The sequence below is a fragment of the Durio zibethinus genome, chromosome 23, assembly GCF_047325235.1.
Source record: "Durio zibethinus cultivar Kanyao isolate XHJ-2024 chromosome 23, ASM4732523v1, whole genome shotgun sequence".
Lineage (NCBI taxonomy): Eukaryota > Viridiplantae > Streptophyta > Magnoliopsida > Malvales > Malvaceae > Durio > Durio zibethinus.
In genome coordinates this window covers 1954752-1972159 of record NC_143184.1, presented here as the reverse complement: position 1 = coordinate 1972159, position 17408 = coordinate 1954752, and the positions used below count along the sequence as shown (strand labels likewise).

The window sequence follows — 17408 nt, the reverse complement described above, 5'->3', positions numbered from 1 at the left end:
GAAACCAAGCGACCAAGCCCAGGGTCCATTGCCTTGTGTGGTTTGAATTGAAAGGCAGTCTGCTTGCTGTCGTAGATACGTGCTACTTCGTTTTCGTTTTCGTATTTCTGGTTTCAGACAATGGAAAAGAAGTTGTGTCTAGAAATGTTTCTGTGGCCATCGTTCATCGAGGACTAAGATATTTGAAAGAAACAGCGGGAGAAGCCTTTACCAATAGCGCTCTCTTCTCCTCAAAACCAAAATGGCAGCCACTCTTTTCTTTGCTTCCATCACTCCCCACGTTAACTCACAGCGTCAGTGCATCATTTTCCGGCCAAATTATGGGCACAAAATCTATAGAATTAGATGCAGTGGAGAAAATTCCAAGAGCAATTTACCCACAGCAGAAGAATCTGTACCCGAAAATGCTCTTCTCAAGGTAGCCTGGTATGGCTCCGAGCTTTTGGGGATTGCTGCTTCCTTTCTCCGATCACGTTCAAATGTTGAAGAAGGTGCCCAGAGCAATATCAAGCTTGACATAGATGGGTCAGGAGCTTTTGATCGTACAGCAGTCGTTCAAACCATCAAAGATGACTTTGAAAGATCATATTTTGTCACTGGTACATGAAAATCAAGGCTCGATAAATCCATTCAAAATCTTTCTTCCTTTTTTTTTTTTTGCAATTAACTACATATATTTTGGTCATGCCAGCGCTCGACTTTAGTTTAACATACTTGTCTTTTTTGCTTGGTCTGTGCAATTTGATGTTCTTCATGCATTATCCAGGGAGGAAGTAGTAATACCTTTTTGTTGAAATCAGGTCAAGTTACACTTGACGCATACGAGGAGAATTGTGAATTTGCTGATCCAGCAGGTTCCTTCAAAGGGCTTCAACGTTTCAAAAGGAACTGCACAAACTTTGGATCTCTTATTGAAAAGTCAAATATGAAACTTATGAAGTGGGAGGACTTTGAGGTGAATTGGCTAAGTTATAATCATGGAATTCCTGTTTGGCTTTTACTTGTTACCATCTTCTATGTAATTTGATAATGAAGAACTTTTCTTTATGTTGTTATCCATGGAACTGCAGAACAAGGGAGTGGGACACTGGCGTTTTAGTTGCGTAATGTCATTTCCGTGGAGACCTATTCTTTCTGGTATGTGACCCTAAACCCAACACCAATATTAATGAGTTTACATAGGATTGCAAAGCCTTCCTAACGGTCATAGATGTTGAAGGCATTACATCAATATAAATTCCACATACCTGCTTATCTTGTAAGATTCTGTGATGTTGCAGCTACTGGATATACAGAGTATTATTTTGATGCACAATCTGGAAAAGTATGCAGGTAACAAGTAATGAAGAGAAATGGAGATGCTCTTCTGTTACTGTTTTCTGATTACCTTTCTATCTTATCAAGTTCTTTATGGAATCTTTTAGGCACGTGGAGCACTGGAACGTTCCCAAAATGGCATTGCTGAAGCAACTTCTGAGGCCTACTCGGGGTTTCCGGTTTAAGAGAAAAAACAGCTGAAGAACCTCTTAGCTCATCCTCCTTGCGGAGATGATGAACCTTTCTCCTCAGAAAGAATATGACAGGGCAAGAAATTTGACAGAAGAACATGGAAGAAACTTATGCTGGCCTTGTGGAGCTTCTAATTGTCGGAAGTTGTCACCTGCATAGTAATCTATAAAGTATTCAGACAGGCAAACCATGCAGAAGCAGGCATTACTACACTAGAAAGTTTGTAAAAGACAAGGGAAAGAAGCCTGTTTGGGACCTGTATATCCCTGCCATATTGCTATATTGCTTCTCCTATAGGCATTCAATAGACATATTCCTGCAGCTGTAATGCACTTTGTTTTGTAGCCAATCTGTGATTGTCACGTACTTTATTCCCCTTCTTAAAAATCGAAACACTAGGTTGATCGGTTTAGGTTCCTGCCATAATTGTGCGAGCTTACGTCTTTTCTACATGCAAGGGCAAGGAAGCCTGGTTGTTTTTTAGCTAATATTACCATGCTTAAAAGCCATGTCTACGGGAGCAGATGTGATCATGTAAGTTACCAACCATGACAGAGAATAAGTGGATAATGGCCCATAAGCGGCAGGGAATCGAGCCATGAATACCCTTTGATGGGAAATGATCAGAAGAGCCGAAGGACTCCTAATGAATGATGTCTCAACCTTCAGCACAGTGTGCCCTCAATATCAAGCCTGAGGCTAAACAATAATTGAAGCAACAGACCCATCTATTGAAATAATATACACACAATCATCGAGCTAGGAACTGTTCAGAATCAAATGTTTCACTCTAAAATCATTTGATGAATTGTAGCTGAATTTCTTCCTATAGCCTTACAATCATACAGCATATGCATTCAAAGATTTTTTTAAAAATTTTTTTACGAATGAATTTAAACTTCAAATTTTATTAAATTAATAAAATAATATTTAAATTCAGTTGAATTTTTATCAAGTCAATAACCAACCTTCCCACAAATTTTTTTCTCTTTTTTCTTCCTTATTATATTATTACAAAATATTCTTACAATTATAAATTTTTATTAGGCAATTTAAGTACTCCTGTCGCCTATTTTAGTTTATCTCAAACGGATAAAGATAGTCGGGTATGTGGGTTTTAAAACCCGTACCCGTCTAACAATCTATATTAACCGAAGAGACTAAGAGAGTAGCAAAACCCCTCCACGCACTCTCTCTCTCTCGACTCTGCATTCATCATCGACACGAAATGGCGTTTCCGTACATGGAAGCTGTTGTTTGTACGCTCTTCTCTTTTCTATTCCCTTCTTAGCTTGAATCTATCTCTTTACTTTCCAGATTTAATCTTACTTTTCTTGTTAAAACTTGTTGATCTTTGTTTTTTTTCCCTATTTTTCACGATATTAAAAATTTCCTGCTTCTTTTTTTCTTTAAAAGAAAATTGGTATGGGTTTTAATTGTTCAATGTTTACGTTGTCATCGGGATTTTCCTTTTTGGTTTCTTTTGTTTTTTCCTATCTGTAAGTTTCTCCTGTGGTTTTTGAAATGAACTACGAAGCGCTTCTTTTTCTTTTTTTTTCCTTTTTATTTTTTTATAGATTAATTAGAATATGCTATTAATTTTCTAGTTTCGATTAATATCCATGCATATGATTAAATTGTTTGCTTGATTGTTAGTGATTGAAAATTTTAGGTGTTGTAAGTTAGATTTTAACCATCTTTCTGGTTCTTTTCTTTTACATGTGTAAAAGGTAAAGAATATATGCCGAAATTAGTTAAATTATGTTAATAAATTTGGCAAAATGTTCTGTTTAGTTGTTGATGGAAGGGGACGCGGGTTGATCAACCAAGTAGCTTGCAAGTTACAAGTAACTGTACAATTGTGATAAAGAAGCTTTTCCTATGAAGGAGTCAAAATATGTTACTTGCATTTACAACATGTTGAGGCATTTTATGTATTGAGTTCTTGATCTTGTCTTATTTTTAGAGATGATCATGTGTGTATGTTTATTTTGTTTGCATCTATTTCTTTACCGTTTGTTATCCTGTTGGTTGCTAAAAACCCGAGGAACAGAAGTAAAAGGACAATTCTGAATCTTTAGGCATGTCTTGTTGCCTGAAATTGATTGTTGAACTGAATATAACTTATTGGTTATGGGGTCCAATGATTTGTAATACAAAAATTTTCAATTTCTGAATATATTTTCATTCCTTGCATTTCTGTGCAATCCAGTCTGTTTGGCTTTCACTTCTTCTGTTTATTAAGGTATTTGTTGTGAGAAGTACGTTGCGTAGATTTTGAGACTTATCAATGACTCATTTATCTATGTTTTTAAAGAAATTTGGCTCATTATGCTTCATTGTAGCATGATTGTTATGTCATTTAGAGTTTGTAAAGTTCTCTCTTGTCTCTTTTTCTCCCCCAACTTAACCTCTATTGTTTACAGGTTTTATGATATTAATGTACTTCTTTGAAACTTATCTGGATCTGCGGCAACATGCTGTTCTCAAACTGCCAACTCTTCCAAAAACATTGGAAGGAGTAATCAGCCAAGAGAAATTTGAAAAGTCTCGGGCCTATAGCCTTGATAAGAGGTTGGTTTTGTTGTTTCTATTGATCATTTACAAGACTTAACATCATCAGGGGACAATCAAGCTTCCTTTTTAACTTAACTTGACATTATCTGTGATACCTCTCTCTTGAATTTCAGCCACTTCCATTTTGTTCATGAGTTTGTAACAATCTTTATGGACTCTGCAATTTTGTTCTTTGGCATATTGCCTTGGTTTTGGAAGGTGAGTAGTTAGGTGTTTGATTAGTTGTTCCTCCCTTTTGTTGATTTTCACTATCTTTTTTGTATTATTAATTGTTATTTACTGCAGAAATCAGGAAATTTCTTGCCTTTAGTTGGTCTAAATACAGAGAATGAAATACTGCACACCCTTGCATTTTTGGCTGGTGTTATGATATGGTCACAGGTGAATTCATGATATTTCCTTTGTCTTCTTGATCCTTTATTACAATTATTACTTTGAATAATTGCAAGTACTCTTTGTGTGTGGTATACCTCTAATAATCTGATCAATAGCATTGACCATTTATCTTGCAATCTTTATTATGCAGATCACTGACCTACCCTTTTCTCTCTATTCAACTTTCGTGATTGAGGCCCGACATGGTTTCAACAAAGTTTGTATTTAATGGCTAAATCTCTTCCCTATACTGTTTTGCGTCCTTGTTCACGTTTGTTTTGGAATTTATATAATTTGAGATTACACTTATCTGGGTGTTCCTAACTATTTTCTCATCTGTTTTCAGCAAACTATATGGTTGTTCTTTAGGGACCTTATCAAAGGAATGTGTCTTGCTATTGTACTTGGTCCACCCATTGTTTCTGCTATTATTGTGATAGTACAGGTAAAATTGTTTACTTTTCTGCATTTGGTCTCTGTTGGAGATTATTACTGGTCCTGATTATAATAATCAGAGTGATTGTTAGCTCGAGTTAACTAATTTTTACAATCTTATTTACTCTGATCTTTTCGTTATCATGTCATCCTTCTCTCATTATGGTGAATCTTAATTTCGTGATTGCAGAAAGGAGGTCCATATCTGGCTATCTATCTTTGGGCATTTATGTTTGTCCTTTCCCTGGTGATGATGACACTTTACCCTGTTCTGATAGCCCCACTTTTTAACAAGTTCACCCCTGTGAGTATTTCAAAATCACTGTGTCTTACTTTCATTCAAGCATTTTTTTTTCTTGTAATGATTTTTGTTTTGCTCTGGTGTGATGCTATGAGAAATAGCTTCCAGAAGGAGAGCTTAGGCTTAAGATTGAGCAACTTGCTTCGTCTCTCAATTTTCCTTTAAAGAAGTTGTTTGTTGTTGATGGATCCACAAGATCAAGCCATAGCAATGTAAGGATTTAGCTCTTGATAGTACAGCTATAGGTTCTCTCCGGATGCCTTTTTCTTCTGTACACCATTTTGATGTATAAACTTGATAATCTTTGTATATTTATTTTTTCATATTCCATCATGTAGGATTTCATTCTCCTTACTTTAAAGACACATTGCTGCTATATACACTAGGAACAGTATTATGGTGAATTGGTTAACGTTTAGACAAACAAACTATCTCTATTTCAATATGATAATATTCGTAACTTCAATCACATTGAGACTGATTATGATTCATCGTTTTTGACATCATGCAGGCCTATATGTATGGATTCTATAAGAATAAGCGTATTGTCCTTTATGACACGTTGATTCAGCAGGTATGGATCTAATAATAAATAATATTTTGTTGTATCGTATGTTTGTCATTTCCTTTCTTTAATAATAGTTGCAACATATCAACTTCTTGGCTTTTTTATTCAGTTGAGGGGTCGATATTATTGCCTGTGTGCCTTGATAATTTTCTTCATTCTGAAGCACATAGGACCTCCCCAAAAAATATTTTAGGTCTTGATTTGAAACCTAGTGGTGATGATTACTGTTGAAGCAATTCTGAGTGATTATCTTCATGGAGCAGTAACTATAAAGTGAATAGAATCTTGTCTTCTAATCTTCTGTCCAAAGTCGATCTCTTTTCAATTCTCAACCTTATTTCTTTTCCTGTAGAACACAAGGGCTGTTTTGTGTATTACAGTAAATTGTGCCTTTTAAAATGGGCATATTGTCCAACAATCTTAGGAGACTTTCAGTTTATTTTGTAATATCTCAAATGCCTAAGCTAGTAGATTTTCTATCTCAGCAAACAAACTGATTGCTTATATGTGACTTTATATGTACCTCCATAATGCTTGTCTTCATTTGAGGACTCATTTTAACTCAACATGGAAAACTGCTGCAGAAAGCATTTGTCCAATCTATAAAAAGAGTTGTGCAGAATGATAAATTATCTGCTTATTATTTGTATAGTTGATGCTCCCTTAACACTTTTGAAAGCTCTTATGTATTGAGGTATTATTTTGCAGTGCAAAAATGATGAGGAAATTGTAGCTGTTATTGCTCATGAGCTGGGGCATTGGAAGCTTAACCATACTATGTACTCCTTTATTGCTGTGCAGGTATGCTGCGGTTGTTCTCTTGCAAGCTTTTTTCTCTGAAGAAAATAAAAAAAACTCCATGCACTGTTTATTTATTTTTTTCTTTGGATAAATAAGCACTATCTTAGGACTATCTTATAGTACACAACTCTTCATTTATATTATCGTGGCACAGCAGGGTGTCATTAAACATGATTGATGATAGTAATTCTGTTAGAAAATAATTTTTTGTATTCGTAGGTTCAAAAAAAATTTGTTTAGGTGTTTTTGGCTACTTAGCTTGCAGTTACTTTAGGCTTTGAGGTTGAAACATCAAACCTTATGATAGTGCTCATGCAGCAAGATGATCCCATATTGACAGTCTGGCACTGATAGATGTAACAAAGATGGGATAATAGACTTGTTAATGAGCCACAAGTCAACTTCCTAAGCTGCAAAAATAGCCATTTAATCTGTTTAATGTTTAGAACATGATCTATTACTGGCTTCATCATCATGTTATGCCAGATTTGTCATATTCAATTTGAAGTGATACTTCCAATTTCTCACTTCACTGACTAGTGTTTAGTGCCATAACTTTATCTTGATGTTGGGATTTTTTTTTTTTTTTTCCGTTCTTCCTTTGAAATGCAGATTCTTACATTTTTGCAATTTGGAGGTTATACTCTGGTCAGGAATTCAACTGACCTTTTCCGAAGTTTTGGGTTTGACGTACAGCCAGTACTAATCGGCCTTATCATATTTCAGGTACTAAAATATCAAAATGATGTACTTTGAGTTGAAATGCCTAGTCGAATAATGGGATGTACTCTATCAGCATAATTAAGCTCTTATCAAGGCAGTGGAGACATTGTTTAATCTGTTTCATGTAGATAAGATTGAAGGCTAATAATTGTTACTTTGTTATTCTTTTATTATGTAATGGAAAAGAATCATTTGCCATAGAGCTGTTGACTATTTTCTTCAACCTTGTCATATGCAGCATACTGTAATACCAATCCAACACCTTGTAAGTTTTGCTCTCAATCTTGTAAGCCGATCATTTGAATTTCAGGTAACCTCTTGATGCAATGGATGCTGGTTTTCAAGTTTAGCATCTCCCTCTCTCTCTCTCTCTGCCCCCCCACCCCCTTCTTTATTAATCTTCTTTAGATTGATATTTAATAATACTCTATTTTATTTCTGTAGGCTGATGCGTTTGCTAAAAAGCTTGGCTATGGAGCTGCTTTGCGCTCTGGTCTAGTGAAGCTGCAGGTGAATTTCTAGTGATTTTGACTTTCTTTTAATTTGATTCTCATACTCTCTGTCAATTACAAGTCCACTCTATTCTTCTTCTTCATGCCAAATATTTCTAGTAATAATTAGTAAGTACGGCATATGATTCATGATTTTCCTTTCATCAAGTGTTGATATCCCTACTTTCTTCACTCTTGAGTTCCATGATGGTTCATGTTTGATAACTGACATTATTTGTGCAAGGTAGCTTTTAGTTAAAACCGACGTAGTGTAATAAAATACTAGTAATGTGCAGGTTACTGAAGTATAGTTATTTCATGCCTTTTTCAGGAAGAAAATCTGTCAGCTATGAATACAGATCCTTGGTACTCTGCTTATCACTATTCTCATCCTCCCCTCGTAGAAAGATTGGCTGCAATTGATGAGCCTGACAAAAAGGAAGACTGATATGGGATCTGACTGGCTTTGAATTGTTTCATTCCATTGTAATATTTCTTCATCCGTGTTGAGTTTCATCATCTCACGTTTCACTAGTTCAGGCACTAAAAAAAAACACTTATTAGTCAGAAAGAGAAAAACATTGAACGCTACAAAACAAAGCTTTAATTAATATGTTGTGTTATATTTCTGCAGTCTTTGGATTTTGTCTGATCTGCAGATCTGTTTGATGGTGGAGAAAAAAAATAATAATAATCAAGTTTTGTGGGATATATTATATATGATTAATCTGAAATGAATTTTCATGTCTTAATTCTTATACACTTAAGAGTTGCTTTAATGAGCCTATACCTTGTTTAAGCGGTTTTTTCATTTTTTATTTTTAATTTTTTTTGTAGTTGTTGTAATGTTATTGTCAAAATCAAGGGAGAATAATGAATTATTAACATTTTTTTTTTTAATTGATGCCAACAGCATAACCCAAATAGCCAGCGAGGTACTGGACTCGTGAAGATCTGTTACACAATTAAGCATTGCAAGTTTTAGTTAATGCAGTTGGTGTTTATGTGAATTAGGTGTGTATAAGTGGCGGTGGTCTTCCATTTTCAATAGCTCTTTTTATGCATTAAGGATAAACGTATGAATTAAACGACAATTTAGGGTGTATTAAAATTCTACCTGGTTTTCAAAGTCTTTGTAGTCCGGTGTTCAGTCACAAAATGGAAATGGATACATTACTTGTCACACCAAAAAAAAAAAAACTCTGAGAAAAATAGGTAGCATGTCTTGCTAAACATCTGCTTGTCTCGATATTAAGCTATAAATTTGCTTGAAAAACATAAATTTGAATAATACAGATGTGACATTTTAAGATATAATATTGATTTCCATTAATAATTATATGCATAATATAAAATATTTTTTAATAAATTACATATATTAGAATCTAAATTTCACATATATTAAAAATTATATTTTAAAATTTATTATATAAACTAATTAAATTAATTTTCGTATTTAAAATTTTTATTGATAAGGAAGTTAACTAGAAGTATACTACCATAAAAAAAAAATTGGGTAGCCAAACATAAATGGATAATACAATAAAATCATTAAAGGGGAAATTTTAAATTATTATTATTATTATTGTGAATGATAGTGTATTGTTTTTTTCCCGTACCAAATGGCTTATTCTTCTTAAAGGATACTGAATTCCCCAACCAACTGCATGTCTTTGAAGCGCCAATCAAAACAGGGTAGTAATAAATCATTTTCAAACTACTATTATTTAACATTCCACAGTAATGCAATAATGTTTTGTGTATTCATCAATTCTTAGACAATTCCTTCTCCACTTACTGCTAGTGTCTGCTACTGCCACTGCCTACTATTTTTCTTTTCTTTTTCAATCAACACTTTTGGCCTTTTCCCTCAACTTGTCTTAATTCCTATTATAATAATAATTAATTAATTAATTAATTTCATAATAATAGTAAAATCAATAGTTCCTCTACTTGTGAATGTGGTGCTACCACTTGTGGGCCCTACCCAAGCTTCCTGCAGATTCATCACCCTCGTGAAAATCTCATGTGGGACGTCCCTACGCATCCGATCTGATCAAAGCTTAACTAATCAACACGTGTCCTGAATTCCCCATTGGCGGTCACCGCCATCTCAAATTTATCCACACTTTGTCCAAACTAGATACAACAAGAAAGAAAACACAAGGGCAATTTCGTCTAATTACTAATTCCCACACTCCATTTTTAATTTCCATTAATTTAAGGAAAAAGCCAGACAACTTTGTTTAAAAGTACAGAAGGTGATAATAATTATTATTATATAACTAAAAAAAAAATAGTTGTAGTAAGTGCTGAAAAAAAAAAAAAAAAAACTCTGTTTCTCTTCCTTTCTGTCTCCATTTTGCTTTAAAAATTCGTTTGATTCTTTTTTCTCTTCCCATTTTTATTCAAATTTGGACGTCATTTTTTCCGGCGGAGCTAATGGCGCCGGATTCTTAAACTGATTTGGAAAACGAAGAAATTCCCAAAAAGGAAATGTCAGTGTACGACGCGGCATTTGTTAACACGGAGCTGTCAAAGCCGACGTCGATTTTCGGGTTAAGACTATGGGTAGTCATTGGGATTCTTCTCGGTTCACTCATAGTCTTGACTTTGTTTCTTCTCTCACTATGCCTCACAACCCGCCGCAAATGTCGCAGACATCAACACGTGGACCTCACGCCACCAATCTCCAAAGAGATCCAAGAAATACTCCACCATCCGTCAGCACCCGATCACCACCATGTCGCCCCGCCGGTGCCGGAGATTCAAGTGGACTTGGGAAAAATGGAGCACAGAGTGGTGTTCTCCAGTGGGGAAAGCAGAGGGCCGACGAGTGCGGGTGCGAGTGTGAGTGAGACGGCGTCGTTTGGGAGTGGAAGTGTGGGGCCGGAAGTGTCTCATCTTGGTTGGGGACGATGGTATACTCTGAGGGAACTGGAATTAGCTACGAATGGATTGTGTGAAGAGAATGTGATTGGTGAAGGTGGCTATGGAATTGTTTACTGTGGCGTTTTAACTGATGGAACTAAAGTTGCTGTCAAGAATTTGCTTAATAACAGGTACCCCATTCTTTATTTTATTCAATTATATGCCTTTTTTGGTTAATAATTATGTCATTTTTTAGAAATGAATGTTCTTTTGCGGATTATGTGTCTTTAATTTGGTTGGTTTTGAGTTTGAATGTTCTTTTGTGGATTATGTGTCTTTAATTTGGTTGGTTTTGACCTCAATTCGATTGCTAAGAAACAAAGATTTTTTTTCCTATTATGGAATTGAAGAATTTATGCAACAGTTAGCTGCCTCATTGGGATTTTTTTTTTTTTTTTTTGCTTTGGGTTTTAAAACTCTTGCCTTATGTTGGTTACTCAATCTGCTGTAAAGTGTAAAGAACACTGCTTTTTGAGGAAAAGAACTCATAATTGGGTCTGGATGATAATGTTTTATGTTAGTTGAATCTTTTTTTTTTTGTCTTCTTTATTCCTTTTTTTGTTATAAATTTATGTTTGGTTTGCCTACCAATTAGCTCATCAAAGTAATCAATCAATCCTTCAGGGGTCAAGCTGAGAAGGAATTTAAGGTGGAGGTGGAAGCGATTGGGCGTGTACGACACAAAAATCTAGTAAGGTTGCATGGATACTGTGTTGAAGGTGCATATAGGTAGCCAATTATCTTCCACTATGAAATTGAGGCGTTTTTTTATTCTACTTTGTTTTCAATTATGTAAAGAGAAGGAACTTATGTGGTTTTGCTTTTCAGGATGCTTGTATATGAGTTTGTTGACAATGGCAATTTGGAACAATGGCTCCACGGGGATGTAGGGGATGTCAGTCCCCTTACGTGGGATATCCGTATGAATATCATATTGGGAACAGCAAAAGGGTACATCAATTAAAATTCTATTCATTCATTCATGTACAGTTGTTTATAAATTCTCCGTTCACTTGTGATGGTTCTTGTTCTGAGTGCTTATTTGCATTATTGTTGCAGTTTAGCCTACCTTCATGAGGGTCTTGAGCCAAAGGTTGTCCATCGGGATGTAAAATCTAGCAACATCCTACTTGACCGCCAGTGGAACCCCAAGGTTTCTGATTTTGGGCTTGCTAAACTCTTGTGTTCTGAAAGGAGTTATGTGACAACTCGAGTGATGGGAACATTTGGGTTGGTTAATTTCCATTTTGTAGTCTTGCACATTTTTCTCTTTTTTAATTAAGATTAGCCATTGTGAATGCATACATGTGCTGATGTGCACTAACAAAAATGCTGTGTAGTTCATTAATCTAAAGCAGGAAAATCACTGTATTTTTTCCAGCTATGTTGCTCCAGAATATGCTTGTACTGGAATGCTGAATGAGAAGAGTGATGTCTATAGCTTTGGTATACTTATTATGGAGATTATTTCTGGGAGAAGTCCTGTTGACTATAGCCGACCACAAGGAGAGGTTAGACTTATTATATTTCCTTCCTCACTAGTATGGTTTCTTTGCTCCTTATGTTGCTAAGTTGGAAATGACTAAATGATTGCAGGTGAATTTGGTTGAATGGTTAAAAACCATGGTTGGAAACCGAAAATCTGAGGAAGTAGTTGATCCTAAGCTGCCTGAGATGCCTGCTTCAAAAGCACTTAAACGTGTACTATTAGTTGCTCTGCGATGTGTTGATCCTGATGCAACAAAGAGACCAAAAATGGGGCACGTTATCCACATGCTTGAGGCTGATGATCTGCTATTCCGTGATGTAGGCACCATTTGCATACTATAGATTAACATTGGCATCAGAAAGGGAGGTTTCATGTTATTTTCTTTGCGGACAATCTCTTAACCTTTATCTTGTTTTGCAGGAACGTCGGATTGCAAGAGAACCATCCAATTCACATTCTGATGATCAGCAAACAAATGGCAATGCTACAAAATTTGGTGATAGATGATTTGATGGGGCCTCTGCTTCTGATACAAGTGAAGGTGATAGCGGGAGGAACCATCACCAGCCAACTAGGTGGAGATAACGCTATCAACATTAGGTGACTAACAAATTGAAGCCTCTCTTAAGTCTTTGAAGCTTTTTCTTTACATTTATTTTTCTATTAGTTCCCCCAGTGTTTTGTTGTATCTCCATTATGAGAAAATAATAATCTGCATTTATTTTATGTTTGGTTTACCCTTTTTCCCCCATATATAATATACAGTATTGTATAAATGGATGAATTCATAATTCTTATACCAATTGTTATTGATTGTCTTCATCTATTTGTAAGAAAAAAAATTCCCTTTGGGTCAAAACTTAAAAGAGATAATGAGCTTTCCCTTCAATCTTTTTCTTCTGTTTGAAGATCATATAGATATTTTTCGATCATACAATTTGTGATGGTTTGCGATGCCTAGTTTTTCCAACCTTCAGCACCAACATTGCAAACCTTCAAACCAGATGGGGTATTGGTGGTGGACCATTTTTTAGGATAGAGGTATATAGATTATCCATCTGCATCGGTGCCAATTCCAATATAGGATGGTGGTGAAAAATGGACCCAGCAAGCAGCCTCTTTATTCATGTGGTGTTTCTTATCCTTGTTGCCTTGTTGGAGTTGGGCCATCTTGCTACGAAATACAGGATGGCTCTGTTGGCTTGTTACATTGATTTCACCATCAATGCCAGAGCATGCTCTTATCCATGGAGCCTACTAACGACATTTGGCATGATGGAGATAAGCTGGCTGTGCAGGTTTCTGGTGGACCCTTTAGCCCAACTTGGCACTTGACAATCTTGGTTTGATTGCTTGATGATCCAAGCTAGTGTTTGGCTCCCGCAGAAACTTATAATAAATATCAAATTTAATACTAAATGGGGTTGATAATCCAAGAGAAATTCGTGTGGGAGATAATAAGCTAATCAGCAAAAACCGTAGGATTGTGGAAACTACTAGTAGAAACAACGTGCGGCAATGCTGACTATTTCCTCACGGGTCACCATCCTTTTGTTGGAAAAAGTAAACATTACATGCCGTGCTTCAATGGCTAACCAAAGCCAATTATAGTGTATCGAAGAACCGTACTCTAGGCGCTAAGGTTCACCTTTAATTCTTGATTTTTACTATGTTTTGGAAGCAACCCGTAAAAGTGTTTGGCTTCTTCAACATGAACTCCATAGTAATAATAAAAATGATTACAGGTTGTAGAGTTTCCAGACCTTCATCTAAACTAAAATGGATCCTCATTTTTCCAACAACAATGAACAGAACTTTCATTTTAAAGCCTCTAATAAAATTAGAAATGTTAGAAATGGGGAGGTTAGATGAATTAAATAGAAACAAAATTTTATTATATTTATTATTTATTTAATAAATTTTAAAATATTATACATAATTATTTTTAAATTTAATAAATAAATAAAAATATTCACTAATTATCGTTTACTGTACATTTCAATATAAATAAAATAAAGTAAACGAATTTTATTATTTTTTCTATATTTATTTAATTAGTAAATTTTAAAATATTATTTATTAATTTTGAATAAATAAAAACTTTTTATTTATCGTTTTGATGTTTACGTCGTCATCGAAAAACGGGTTTTTCATTGGAAACGTGCAGCTGGCACCGCAGTTCATTTGTATCCGTTGGATCTGCGCCTAATTCTGATTGATTTTTGGTGCTACTGGAAACCGGTTAGTTGAGTAGGGCTGACGTCCAGCCCACTGAAAAATATATCCAACGCCGACGGCCCTTTAATGATATTAACAAAAAAAAAAAAATTCTGCTATCCGTCATCTAATATCTCTGTCTTCCCCATTCATCGTCTTCCACGTATACATTCTGTGACTGAACACCCGTAACAGGCTGTGCTTCTATCAATATTCCCAATCTTAAACGACTCCACAAAATATTAAAAAAAGAAGACTGACCGCATCTTTTCCAAAGATGAATTTTCAACGAAGCCCTACGCCACGCGTTTGAAGCTTTCACCGAAATTTCCCAATTACAATTCTGTCATTTCCTTTATATTCACCTTTTTTTTTTGTTTTATTTCTTATTTTAACTCTTCAATTCGCCAATCTTTGTGCGATTCCGAAGAAACACAAATAGTTTTTTGAAATATATATTTTTCGAAATATATATTTTTCAATTTTGTAGATGAAGATTCGTAGTTGGTGAAATTATTTTAGGTTATGATTTGTGTTCTTATCTTCAGTTCTTAACATAACCCTAACAGATCCTTGGAGAATTTTTCCTTCTGCTTGGTTTATTGACCTAAGGATATAAAATTTAGGTAAGTTTTTTTGGGGTTTATTTACCTTTAGATTTGTTTGACTTTATGGTTTTGGATGTCTTTGTGTTAGATTTCTTCAGATTCATCAGATCTGGCTCTATCTTATGTGTTTTTTTATTTTGCTCGTTAAAGAATTGTGTTTAAAGATGTGATTTTTAGTGTTTCGTTGGAATTTTGGGTGTAGAATGATTTTATTTTGTGTATAAATGACTCGGCTGTTTCTCTGTATCAAGTTTAACCTAAAGTTCAAGGAGAAAATCATGTAGAAATAAAGCAAAGATAGGGTGACTAGCCAGAGAGGAATTTGAGGCAATCAAGGAGATCTTGGTGTACTACCTTGATCAGTTGATTGCATTCTTTCCATCTCTCCTTAATTCGTTGTTACACCACATCCTTCGGCTGTATTTATCTTGATTTTGCTGTTGAATATATGGTTTCACTGCCGTTGATTATTTGTTCAAATCCAGAAATTCTGCTTATCCAATTGTTTGTGAGGCTTATGAGTTATTACGTTGATTAGATCTGTTGGTTATAGTCTTGGTGAGGGGGGTCAAGTGAGAGATATCCTCATTGTTGGGTCATGGAAGCAGTGGTTAGTTATTATGAGGGATTATGATGGTTAGATCTGCTGGGTATAGTCTTGGAGAAGGGTTCAAGTTGATTTCCCTTTTGATTAGAAATGAGTGGGAGGTATATGAAGGAGCACCCTTATTGTTGGGTCATGGAACCAATCGATCGTTATTATTATAGAGATGATGACTTTAGAGCTTTGCCTATGCCTTTATATTATAAAGATGATTTCTTATGGAAACTTCAGAGTATATGATGTTTGTATAATTCATGGAATTATTAACGTGGTTAATTTTGAAGTCTGGTTTTCATGATGATGATTAAATTTGTTCTTCTGGATTTTGCAGTAAATACATGAAAATGAGTCGTCCTCAGGAGCCACATCGCCCTTTCTTCCATTTTGGAAATCCTTTCCGTATCATATCACCTAAGGGTTCTCAGTTTTCTCCAAGACTTCTTTCTTTATTGAACGCATTTGAGGCCACCTTGTCACAGAGGCTGCAAAAACTTGTGCCAAAAGACAAGGATGACATCCTTAGCTTGTCATGGATGAAACTAGCAATGAACACACTTTCTGAGATTCATTGTGACATAAAAAACCTGATAACTGAGCTGGAGCTCCCTGTGAGTGATTGGGAGGAGAAGTGGATAGATGTCTACCTGGAAATCAGTGTGAAGTTGCTTGATATTAGTATTGCTTTTACCTCTGAGCTTACTAGACTCAACCAAGGCCATCTCTTACTTCAGTTCGTCTTGCATAAGTTGGAGTCCAACTCCCCAGAGCAGTTCATGCGGACCTGTTCCTCAGTTGATAGCTGGAGACAGCACGTTGGCTCAAAAAATCCGAGAGTTGAAGCTTGTCGCACAATCCTGGACAATCTTGTTGGATCATTAAACTTGCCTAAGGTGAAGAACTCTGCTAAAGGAAAGGTTTTGATGCGTGCAATGTATGGAGCTAAGGTGGCTACTGTATATATCTGTAGTGTCTTTGCTGCGGCTTTCTCTGGTTCTGATAAGAATTTGTTAGATTTAACTGTTGCTGACACGCTACCATGGGCTCAAGTTTTTTCTGATGTGCAAACTACTGTGAATGCGGAAATTAGAAATATATTTTCTTGCGGAAAATTTTCAGTTCTAACAGAACTAGATGCTGTCGATGCATGTGTCCAGAAATTGTATCCTTTGCTCCAAGATGGGTTGGGTTCTATTGAAGGGGAGTCGTTCAAGAATTATGTTTCAGATTTGAGAAAGACAGCAGAGAAACTATCACAAGGGCTAGATAATCTTTCAAAGGTAGTAGATGGATTTTTCAAAATAGTTTTGACTGGGCGTGATGCTTTGCTTTGTAATCTAAGAGCGGGTGGTGCTGTCCCAAATTCAATGGTAGGAAGAAAAGTGGAAGAGCAAGTTGTGAGGTGAAATCATGAATGCAATGAAGCTAAACTCTTCTGTATACAGATGGTTTAGGTTGAGACGTGTTTTCTAACGAGTAGACATGTACAGCCTTGTTTGGGTTATGGAAGTATGTGGTGTGGGAGTCGTAAGTTGTGTTACAGTACTAATTTACTTGGCTGTACGTGTACAATGTACCATCCAATGTCGAGAGTTATAGAAAGGGCTCATAATTTGTTTGCAAAATGTTCAGTACTTATTATTATTATCATCATCAATTATTATTCCCTAAATATCAGTTATAAATGTGGCCGGTGACATCAGGAACAAAAAAGTCGTTGCTCTGAAATCGGACCTGATATATTATGCCAGAGCAGAGCCAGACATAACTTTCTAACTTAGA

The 17408-nt window shown here is 35.5% G+C and overlaps 4 protein-coding genes across 11 annotated transcripts; all 4 read left to right on the top strand.

The window, feature by feature from the left end:
* The first annotated feature begins 91 nt into the window (after positions 1-91).
* On the top strand, positions 92-1997 carry LOC111313892 (Nuclear transport factor 2 (NTF2) family protein). Its single transcript, XM_022914756.2, has 5 exons — positions 92-599; positions 801-955; positions 1071-1137; positions 1281-1332; positions 1425-1997. Exons 1-5 carry the CDS (start codon positions 242-244, stop codon positions 1516-1518), a joined length of 726 nt encoding a protein of 241 aa, XP_022770491.1. The 5' UTR covers positions 92-241; the 3' UTR covers positions 1519-1997.
* Positions 1998-2590: 593 nt separating this feature from the next.
* On the top strand, positions 2591-8909 carry LOC111313890 (CAAX prenyl protease 1 homolog). Of its 8 annotated transcripts, XM_089752855.1 has the most exons (15): positions 2591-2768; positions 3936-4083; positions 4200-4284; positions 4372-4467; positions 4613-4678; positions 4808-4906; positions 5087-5200; positions 5299-5409; positions 5709-5771; positions 6474-6566; positions 7179-7292; positions 7528-7599; positions 7734-7799; positions 8112-8266; positions 8694-8909. In XM_089752855.1, exons 1-14 carry the CDS (start codon positions 2738-2740, stop codon positions 8226-8228), a joined length of 1275 nt encoding a protein of 424 aa, XP_089608981.1. In that variant the 5' UTR covers positions 2591-2737; the 3' UTR covers positions 8229-8266; positions 8694-8909. The 8 variants fall into 8 exon arrangements, with proteins under 8 accessions (XP_089608981.1, XP_022770481.1, XP_089608982.1 ...); XM_022914746.2 differs by lacking the exon at positions 8694-8909 and having other exon boundaries at positions 8112-8538; XM_022914751.2 differs by lacking the exons at positions 2591-2768; positions 8694-8909 and adding an exon at positions 2903-3008 and having other exon boundaries at positions 8112-8538.
* A 1125-nt stretch (positions 8910-10034) lies between these two features.
* Positions 10035-13022, top strand: LOC111313889 (putative serine/threonine-protein kinase At1g01540). Its single transcript, XM_022914741.2, has 7 exons — positions 10035-10842; positions 11336-11440; positions 11540-11662; positions 11771-11941; positions 12093-12222; positions 12308-12517; positions 12621-13022. Exons 1-7 carry the CDS (start codon positions 10277-10279, stop codon positions 12705-12707), a joined length of 1392 nt encoding a protein of 463 aa, XP_022770476.2. The 5' UTR covers positions 10035-10276; the 3' UTR covers positions 12708-13022.
* A 1668-nt stretch (positions 13023-14690) lies between these two features.
* BPS2 (BPS1-like protein) lies at positions 14691-17251 on the top strand. Its single transcript, XM_022914740.2, has 2 exons — positions 14691-15043; positions 15961-17251. The coding sequence occupies exon 2, from the start codon at positions 15968-15970 to the stop codon at positions 17030-17032; it is 1065 nt and encodes a 354-aa protein (XP_022770475.2). The 5' UTR covers positions 14691-15043; positions 15961-15967; the 3' UTR covers positions 17033-17251.
* The last annotated feature ends 157 nt before the right edge of the window (positions 17252-17408 follow it).

Excerpts from the sequence above, each read along its gene's own strand:
- BPS2 (XM_022914740.2), top strand. The coding sequence starts at position 15,968 with ATGAAAATGAGTCGTCCTCAGGAGCCACATCGCCCTTTCTTCCATTTT.
- LOC111313889 (XM_022914741.2), top strand. The coding sequence starts at position 10,277 with ATGTCAGTGTACGACGCGGCATTTGTTAACACGGAGCTGTCAAAGCCG. Across the intron at positions 11,441-11,539 it reads TGTGTTGAAGGTGCATATAG|GATGCTTGTATATGAGTTTG; the intron begins GTAGCCAATTAT and ends TTTGCTTTTCAG. Across the intron at positions 12,223-12,307 it reads ATAGCCGACCACAAGGAGAG|GTGAATTTGGTTGAATGGTT; the intron begins GTTAGACTTATT and ends AAATGATTGCAG.
- LOC111313890 (XM_089752855.1), top strand. The coding sequence starts at position 2,738 with ATGGCGTTTCCGTACATGGAAGCTGTTGTTT. Across the intron at positions 4,468-4,612 it reads GTGTTATGATATGGTCACAG|ATCACTGACCTACCCTTTTC; the intron begins GTGAATTCATGA and ends TTTATTATGCAG. Across the intron at positions 5,772-6,473 it reads ATGACACGTTGATTCAGCAG|TGCAAAAATGATGAGGAAAT; the intron begins GTATGGATCTAA and ends ATTATTTTGCAG.
- LOC111313892 (XM_022914756.2), top strand. The coding sequence starts at position 242 with ATGGCAGCCACTCTTTTCTTTGCTTCCATCACTCCCCACGTTAACTCA. Across the intron at positions 956-1,070 it reads TGAAGTGGGAGGACTTTGAG|AACAAGGGAGTGGGACACTG; the intron begins GTGAATTGGCTA and ends ATGGAACTGCAG. Across the intron at positions 1,138-1,280 it reads GTGGAGACCTATTCTTTCTG|CTACTGGATATACAGAGTAT; the intron begins GTATGTGACCCT and ends GTGATGTTGCAG.